The 9,667-nt window shown below is 42.8% G+C and overlaps 1 protein-coding gene across 4 annotated transcripts in view; it reads right to left on the bottom strand.

Annotated features, from left to right (window-relative positions):
* Window positions 1–1,242: 1,242 nt before the first annotated feature.
* ezh1 (enhancer of zeste 1 polycomb repressive complex 2 subunit) overlaps window positions 1,243–9,667 on the bottom strand; it is a 29,432-nt gene continuing 21,007 nt past the window's right edge. For all 4 annotated transcript variants that reach the window (XM_036523386.1, XM_036523403.1, XM_036523396.1 and 1 more), the window contains 9 exons: window positions 8,493–8,584; window positions 8,215–8,243; window positions 7,930–8,055; window positions 6,254–6,432; window positions 5,260–5,355; window positions 4,888–4,969; window positions 4,372–4,452; window positions 4,198–4,282; window positions 1,243–3,927 (listed from right to left, as the gene is read on the bottom strand). In XM_036523386.1, coding sequence (XP_036379279.1) covers window positions 3,867–3,927; window positions 4,198–4,282; window positions 4,372–4,452; window positions 4,888–4,969; window positions 5,260–5,355; window positions 6,254–6,432; window positions 7,930–8,055; window positions 8,215–8,243; window positions 8,493–8,584 — 831 coding nt within the window. In that variant the 3' untranslated portion in view covers window positions 1,243–3,866. The remainder of the gene's footprint in view (window positions 3,928–4,197; window positions 4,283–4,371; window positions 4,453–4,887; window positions 4,970–5,259; window positions 5,356–6,253; window positions 6,433–7,929; window positions 8,056–8,214; window positions 8,244–8,492; window positions 8,585–9,667) is intronic.

Raw genomic sequence — 9,667 nt, 5'->3', positions numbered from 1 at the left:
TTGGAGTCATGAGCAAGGGAGGACTAGCCTGGGTTCTTACAACAATGCTGCGATCCCACACCATTCATTTATGAGACCACAATGTATCATAGTTGAGAAGGGACAACATGCCACATGTAGGAACATTGTATTGGGCCATCCTAGAGGATTTAGTGAAAGTGATGCATTGGTTCAGTGTGGTTTTATTGCTGTCATCAAATTTGGACCTTCTCCCCAGCTTTCTTTTCTTAAATACACTACTGTAAATTGTTGTAACAAATTAAAAACAAAAATATACGCCTGAATGATTGAGTACAAACCTGACACCTCAATAAAAAAGCTTGAAGAAAAAGCGAGTTGTGTGGATTTTTGTTTGACAATGGATTTCCTCAGAGCAGTTGTTGTTTATCACTGGACAAGCACAACATTAGTCTTCACAAATAACACTTAAGCTTTCCATTACAACGTACTTCTTTATGTAGTACCTATTTTCACTGAGTGGATGTTGATATCGTCGATTTTGAACAGGGATTTTGTATTTGCCATCCACTTTTACCTCCTATGTGTTGCTCCGGGCATATTATGCTTTGAGTGTGTGTTGCATGTTCTCAACTGTTCTCTGATTGATATGCCTCCACTATATGTGTATTGCACTTTGCGGGAGATATTTAGTCCTAAATAAGAACATGTTACATAGCACAGTTGCTCAGTCCACATAGAAGCCTTTATAATATGAATAATTTGGAGACGAGCAACTACTTTACATATTATTATTTGTTTTTTCTCTTTTGTCCCTCACTATAACTTATGGGTTTTTTTCACCACTTTCCAGGTTGTCTTTGTTTGGCATGGGTTCATGTGTTGCTAGCAACAAAAACTAAACTCATGGGACATGGATATGATGCTTAGTTACTTTCTTAACCAAAGATATTGCACACAACTAATATTTTGAAAATGGGACCATTTAAGAGTGATTTATTTGCAAAAGTATCAGTCAGTTAAATGATTTCTGACATACAATGTGTATGTTTTTACACATTATTTATAGGGCTATCTAACCGACAACTAACCTTAAATTTTCCCATAATACTGTTTGCCTGCAAAACAGAACACAACATACACTGACATGATTATTCTTATAACTTGTTTCATACTATGAAAGACTCTAGTGCTGATGGCAATAAAGAATTGTTTGGATGAATATCTGTGTGCCCTACCTTTACTGAAATGGTCAGGAAGGAGACCCACAAGATTAAATGCTGCCATTTTAATGAGTACAAGAGTTACAAATAAGTTACAGCGAATCACGTTACATTGCAGCTGTCTTACATCGTTCCAATGCTGACAAAGAAGCATGTGTTGGGGTATACTGCAAGCTGTTGTCACTGATCTGAAATCCAGCTGACTTCAGAAAAGAATTCTTCACTTGGTACGGATTCGCCAAAAAACAAATAATAAAGCAAGGACGTACAAACAAAAATATGACTTCATTTTTTTAGAACTCTAAAAGCAAATTACAGTGTCAATTCCCACTTTGGATTACATAGTGCATCTACCTTTCTTAAGCCATCTCTCTTCTTGCAGAAGGTTCAAGGTTAGATTTCACTACAAAAGCCCTTTTTCATTAGTAACATGTTTTGACCAAGGATTCAATGACAGATGCTTTGATCCTCGCCTGCTTCACTAAGCTGCTGCAGCATCTCATCTTAAATTTTACATATGCAAGTTCATTCAAAATCTTAAATCAATGTTTATGGTTCAAATGTTATGACATGAAATCATACCTGGATAATGGACCAAGACAGGACATAGGAATCCTTTATAGTGGCTTCTTCTATTTCTGAGAATGGAAAAACTGTTTCTAATGACAGAGCTAGAAAATGAACTGAACGTGTTTCCAATTACTGCAGGGTGTTGCTCAGATAATTAAACTGTACAAATATAAGATGATGTGTCATATTTAGTAATACAGCACAGGCACCTCAATTTTGTGTAACTGAACAAGCCAATTCTCATCACCAGACATATTTACCATAAGAACATTTTTTTCAACTGTTTTGAATTTGATACCTCTTTAGACAGTTCATAATTCAAGCATACGTTTAAATAATAAATACACTTTAGAAACATCTAGTAGCGTTTATTCTTTATGGCCTCCTCCTGTATTTAACTGACCTTAAGGTAAGCTTCAAGGTGTGCTCATTATTTTGTTAAACAGACCACCTATTGCCAAGCAGGTAAGAGATACTTGAGTATATGTTTTAAGTAAAATAAGGTTACATGGTAAACAGGTAACATTTGTCCTGACTCACTTGGAGGGCCCCAGCAAAAACAATACAGGAGGGACTGAAATGTACATGCTCTAAAGAACATGCAAGCACGCATTTCAACAGAATACGGCAATTTTTTGGTTTTTGATTATTACATTGTTTTGCCAATAGCAACACACACACACACTTCTCTTATGTGTAGGGTCAGCACCAGTAATGTTGAGTCATGTGCTGACAATTTCCGGCCAGCTAAAGAAACGTGAGTGCAAATGAAACCATGAAATGAAACCAAACAATGAAAAAAAAAAAACAACTGTCTGTTGTGCATTTTCTGTTAATTGGCACATACACTTTTGGTTTCAACGGGGAAGAAAACCAGTCATTTTTACTGGCACAAGTTTTTTTCCTCCTAGGAAAAAACACAAGGCTCATACATGTATAGTCATGAATAATCATGAAAAAAACATATTCATCATAAGAATTCATTGGCACAAAATCCAATGCTGAGATTGTTATTTAAGCCTAATAATATTCCTTTCCTCACTTGCATCACATGAATCCTCCTTACAACCTCTCAGCTTTTATCTATCTATATTGGAGTATTTCAAAAATGGCCTGGCTGAGGTATTGCACAACCAATATGGCAATTTGGTTAACCTCTTCATGAGAATGTCCCAATATCCCACCAGCCGATCCCTCCATCAGGGAAACTCAGTCTCCCAGGTTTCTCATATAGCTGGCACACTACAAATCACCAGGTGGGATCACACAACAGATCACAGTAAGGAAGGCTGATAAACCAGTATAGTGTGGTTCTTCTGCATCCATGCTTCATGCACGTGCTTTTAAAAGTGTTGTTTGAATGACACATTGGTCCAGATCAGTCATGTTTCCTACCTTTTTCCCCCATGGAAAGCTCACATTCATTTGGTCGGTTTCGTACTGTTGCCTTTTACAGGACATGAATGTCAATTTTGCAAAAGAACCCAAAAGGAGCTCATAAAGACAGATAGCAGCTTCAGCTGTCCCCTTTGTCCTGCACTACATTAAATAGCCAGAAGCTAAGAAAACAGAGATAAGCGCTGTAGTTTTAAAACTGCTATGTGAACAAACCTATTGTCAGGATATACTTCCTATAAGGTACTGTGCACCTTCATGGATATGAATAGCAGTACACATTTCAAAGCCAAAAATAAATTCGTAGTATGGGTTGGATATTTCAACAACTTTTGCGTTTCGCTATTACTTAGTTTAGCTTTCGAAGAAGTCAGGAATTTTCCAGAATATACATATCTTAGTATTAAAGCAAACACAAAAGCCTTGCCTGAAATTACTGATATTCAACGTACTGTTCAGACCAAAAACATAAGCGTGATTAATATATTAAATCCACTATGTATTATTGTTTGAACTGGAGCTGTAAGCTTCATTGGCATAGACTACTGTCTGTAGAGACGGACCTAAAACAGCACACAGAATGGATTGCGGACAGAGGAAAAGGATGTGTGATGTCATGGGGCCATCCTGGGTAGAAGTGGTCCTTGTCACCCAAACCCCATGCAGCTCTGTGGGAAAGTGCAGTACTGTCTCTAGCAGGTGGGGCAGTGGCAGTGCAGGTTACATGATGTCAATCTCCCTCTCAATTCCCACGTACTTCAGGGCATCAGCCTGGCTGTACCTGGAGCACAGTGCCATACGCACACACTGGTTTATAAATATTATCGCATCAAATTCAAGACTGCCCAAACACAGTATGTCTACTGAGTAAGCAATGCTTTTTTGCATGTAGTCACTGACATCCTGTTCTTTCTCTTGATGTAAGATTTCAGAGCTGAAATTCTCCAGTTTAAAATTGTATTCATAATGTTGCATTATTTCCCTCGTACATGATATGTCCTTAAAAGCTGAAGGATGAAATTCCAGAATACGGCAATCCACAGTCTCTCACCTGTAGTCAAAGAAGAGCTCCTCCCCCTGCTGGATGGCCCTTTTGGCAAAAATCCCTATCCTGTGGTCTCCATTCACCATCACCACTACAGCGACAGCATGAGTCAACAACTTCAGTTCCGACACATGATATATGACAAATCTCTTCTCCAAACTTGCAAGCATAACGTCTTACCTTTAGCGTAACAGTTGGGATTCACAGAATGGTTTGCAAACCGGATTTTGTTTCCTTTTCGGGTTGCATCCACAACAAAATCTGTTGGCAGAGAGCACCGTTTTACTGCCTCAGTGCAGAGTATATACAGCAGCTGTGCAATTACATGGTCCTGCACTGCTCTCAACAGGGCTCTTTTGGAATATGGCCCTTATTAACATGTATAGGGAAATGAAAGTCCTATGACTCACTGACTAGAATGTTGACCAGTCAATATGTTAACATGCCTGTCACATGGTTCCAAGTATTCTGCAATCTGCTATGCACACATATCAAATGTCACCTCATGGCATAAAATGTTCTCAGAACCAAGCCACTCAAGAGACATCACACTGGACCAGAAATGATGAAAGAGCTATTTTAAAAAGAGCCGCAAAATGTATTCTTCCTTTCTGCTTTGTAAGACCTTTGGTTACAGTATATGAGGAAAAAGGGTGTTGAATGCAGCTGATATGACCAGACGTGTGGACTCAGTACCGTTGTTCAGGTTGAAGAGGAAGCTAGACATGTACTTGTCATAGATCCTGCCACGCCGGTCAGCTTCATCCTGGGAGATGAGCTGAAGGGAGATGGACACCGTTTAGTCTGTCTTCTCTGGTCTCATTCAGACACAGCACCCTACAGGACAGAGATCCTGCGCTTCACCTCTCAGCCCCCGTCTTGGAGGACTGCCTATTTAACTCTGTACCCCATTTTAGAGAATGTGTGATTATTAGAGACCTGGAAAACCTGCTGGATTGGTTCCTGCAAGGCCAAAGCTCATAAGCCTTGCTGCAGTCCATTCAGCATGTCTGCCTGGGGGAAAGCAACAGAGCCTGTATGAACTTGGTACTGTCTGATGGCACTTGCCTCTCCGCAGTACTCGGAGATAAACTCATTCTTCTGCACGGACTCCTTGATGAAAGTTCCCCATCCAGCCACATCTGAGGGTGCCAAGAGGAGGTGCTGGGAACAGGTCATGGACAAATCAGAAGGGACATGGAGTCTTGTGCAAAGCTGTTAGACAAGGAGGTGTGACAAGGCACCGAGTCCTCCTCGGTGACAGAATCACTGCACTGCAACTCACAGCCTTCTCAAATTTTTATGTTCTTTAGGAGCTTTACCTTTTTCGACTTTAGTCTAGCTCAGCTTGTTCACTTTCAATTTGGTATGCTGAGGCTCAAATGCAAAAGCATAAGATTCGTACCCCCTCCCTCCCTCAAAAAATGAAATCTTAGCTGTGCAACTCCACATGTTGTATTGTGGCACCTCATCCCTGTCACAACAGATACAGGTTCCCATGGGATGCCATGGCTGTGCCTTTCTACCCCCAGCCCTCCCATAGTCTGCCCCTACTGTCAGTGCTCCCGCCCCCTAGCTGTTGTGTTTTTGTTTTTCCCTGTCCATGTGCTTTTGTTTTCCTTGTGTTCTAGCCCTGCCCCGCTCCCCGCCCGGTCTCCACCCACCTGATTTCCTGCACACCTGCTTCCCATCCCCTTGTCAGCCCTGCCCTATATCTTCCCTGCGTATCCCTGTCCTGTTGCTAGTTCGTAGCAGTGTGTATTCCGCCTGTTTCGTCCCCACCGTTTCTCATCTGTGTGCTGTTTCCTGTTTTTCGACCTGCCTATTATCGACCTGATTCCTGCCTGCCGCTTTGCCCTGATCACCCGATATTTCTGCCTGCCTGGTGTTTGACCCTGCCTGCTTCCGTTTCCTGAACCTGGATTTGCCCAGGGACTGCCTTTCTGGTTTTGACCCTGCTTGCTTTCCGTTTGCGATCTTGCCTGTGGATTTAATAAATTCGCCGGGAACCCGACGCTGCTGTGGTCTGCGACTGAGTCCTTGCCTGAGCCGTGACACCTACCTTCTTTAGGCCCCTCTGGATGCTGCAGTTCCTGCAGGATAGGCTCTTACTGTCCCAGTGCTCAGCAGCACCGCAGGTCATGCACAGGTCCGGGTCGCACTCTCGCACCGCCAGATAGCACGGACATTGCTTGGTGTTGCACTGGGTCTTGCACCGGCAGCCTGGGAAGCGGTTCTGACCTGGGCGGGAATCGGGGCATGCACATGGTTAGTCAGAGGAGGTGACGGTGAGGGTTGAAGTCAGAAATAGGCAACCTTGCCAGGACAGGAACAGAGAGATGTTTGAATGGCTGCACTATGGGCATGTGGCTGCTTGCTCTATTTCATTGGTGACTAGGTATGTAAAAGTTATGTAAAAAGCTTGAAAAACACCCTGTCTTTTATGTTTATTTCATTGGCACATGCCCCCAGCCAACTGACAGGTCTTCCATTCCTGCACTTTGTAGATACTTGGGAAACTATTTATGCAGCTGTGTTTTCACAGGAACAGTATCATCAAAGTGCTTTGCTCAAGGGTAGAGCTGCAGTGTCCCACCCAAGATTAAAAGCCAAGAATTCTCTGGTCTGTTGCTCAGCATATTTATCACTACTTTGAGTTAACTCCCCCTACTGGAAAGCCATGAGTACTGCATTTCAGATCTTTACCATGAACAATCACAAGCACAGGTGACATAATTGCTGTAATGCCTTGGGCAAGATCACTGGTTGCGCAGAACAGTCTTATTAGTGAAGAAATTACAATGTGCTGGTAAAAGTAAGTGTGATTCAATCCTGTTATAAGTGTGTGAGCCCAAACAGATTTATTGTATGAGATGTTCTGCTTGTTCAAACAAACTGGGGCATGGAATTCTTACATCTCTTACACTGAATTTGAATGCATCTCATTTTAGGTACATACCATAACATCCATTCACATTTTAAAAACAGAGAATGTATTCATTACAATATCAGACAACAAGGTTTTGCACACTGGCCATTATTTTGTACTGTACTGTACTGTGAATGCCGAATCATTCTTCCTCAATCACATTAATGGATCCAACCTGAAAAACCACTAAGCTCCATCAGTCCTACAAAAGAAACTTTGTCTTCAAAAAGAGCACAGGGTTTGGAAATCTGCCCATGCGCACACAAAAAATTGGACCTTATTAATATCCTGATCTGGGTCAGAGTGAGCAGCTATCCCCAGTTATGGTAAAGTCTGCGACTAGTGCAGACTTAAGTCCATTCTTTCAGCTCCGACCACAATGTCAAACCACCTCACAGTCTCGATGAATCTTCCACCTCCATCTCCCTCATACCTGGTTCAAGCAGTGGCACAATCAATCATGATCAATGATGATCAACTGTCCTCCGAGGATTACAGTCTGTCTGCAAGGACAGAGGGACAGCTCTGTGTCTTTTGAGGCTGCACGGTTGGCTGATGGCCTCTGAATATTTTACACGTTACTCTCAATAAAGGCATCACTCTGAGTATCTCATTAATGGCATCTTCGTGGCTCTCATGGTGTTACAGTATGTAAAGACGAATCAGCTCATCTGTGATGCATATTTGCAGTCCTAGCACAACTCTGACGAAGGCCTAAGTGCTCAGATGCTGAGGATCAGCACAGAGGGGAAGGGGCACAGGATGGGATGCCAGGTGGAAAGCAGAGGGTCCTGCTGAGGGAGACTTACACTCCTGGTCGCACTGGCAGAACTTCTCACAGAAATTTTGTGTCATCACACAGGGGCAAGAGCTGTCACATGGATGGTCAGGGTGGTCACATGGCTGGTAGTTGTACACCTGATTGGATGAATTGTCTGAAGGGGGAAAAACATAAAATCGGATAAAGCTAAGAGTGAGAGGTTCAGCTGTAAACAGAATGAGGATCTGCTGGAATGAAATATGCAGTTCTGTGGGATATACACCTGCAGGGCTCATGTTTACATATCAGAACAACATTTCAAATAGAAACTTACCTTTTTTGAGCTGAATCTTTGCCCACAACCTGAAAAGGCCACAAAACAACTCTGTCATTTACATTTTTATCCAAATTTTCACTTTCTAACTTCTTGCTCTTCTAAGCTGGTTAAAACACCCTTCTTGGAGCTTTGATTTCAAAGCAGAATCGAAATACGTTCGGTTATTTTTACTTGAGAAATAGGCCACAAACAAGAAAGAGTCCGCAATTTGCATCTTTGTTTCTCTGACGTGGTGCTTGGTTACTGTCCTAGACGCGTCTGCACCAGCAGCTTGCCTGTGCTTCCTCTTCTTCTTCTGTGGGGAAATGGCTCCGTCCTCCAGAGGCACACGGTGGATGAGGACCTCTTTCACCGCAAAGTCGTACACCTGGGAAGACAGAAGCCAGGCTCACTAAAACAGTTCCCGCCTCAAAGGAAGGAAGTCATTCACCAAAAGCAAGCCTGTTCCCTCAGATGGATGTCAGCATAACTCATTACACAGCAGAAACACATGCTAAAACAGCCACAGGGTGACATTCCCCTCCCCACCCTTCCCTGACTCAGGCGCAATTATGGTAATTGGCCCAGGTCTCTCAGAACTAGGTGCCCTCCCTTTTTTGGTACAAAATGACCTACTGTCCATCGAAGACCACTTTATGTCTACGAAGAGGTGCAAGTGGATTTCTGTAGTAGTGAAAAGGCAAGAAGGTTGGGGAATTTGACTAGTTACCAGAGAGCTGCAGGTACCCACAAGCAAGGCTTTAATAAGCAGCTGCTTATATAGGCATATGAACGGATGTTGAATACAAGTTTCAAGGCTCCCCTGGATGGGCACTGCTCCCTTGGTGTCACATAGTTCACAGGTGAGATGCACAACAACATCAGTCCTCCATTGTCCTCCCAGAGACTACAGGCAGCTGGGCCGAGAGTGAAGTCACAGGCCCTGCCGTTGGGTGTCACTCTAACACAGCAAACCAGAACTGCACAAAGCATTAAACCGTGCAATTACACTGCGCAACTCCCCCTACCCTCTCCTCTCTTCCGACCAGAAGACTCTCTGCCAAGAATGGATTTGGCACAATCTCTTAAAAATAAATAATAAAAACATGGACATTGCATTGAAGCTTGTTTCAGCATTTCCAGTCAATGAAACCAGAAACTTTTTGAGAAAAAATAAAAAGAGAGAACCACCACACGTAAGCAGGGTATTGGATAACACCGTACAAGAACACAAAGGGACTCTCTGGAGCAACACCCTGATTGTTTTTTCCCTCTCTAAACTGCTGTGGTGTCATTCCTCCTTGTTTTTTTCTCAGGCCTGTGGGTGGTTTTCAGCAGCTGTGTGCATACCCCTTTAGATGACACAGCAGACCCACAATTCCAGCATATGTCAGTGCGTATGAGTGTCATTATGAGACCCGGGACTTGTATGACTGATCATTCGGGATGACTTTTGACAGGGCATGGCTTG

This window comes from Megalops cyprinoides, chromosome 1 (assembly GCF_013368585.1).
Source record: "Megalops cyprinoides isolate fMegCyp1 chromosome 1, fMegCyp1.pri, whole genome shotgun sequence".
Classification (NCBI taxonomy): Eukaryota; Metazoa; Chordata; class Actinopteri; order Elopiformes; family Megalopidae; genus Megalops; species Megalops cyprinoides.
Note: the sequence above shows the minus strand (reverse complement) of the source record. Positions and strands in the feature narration are given on the sequence as shown.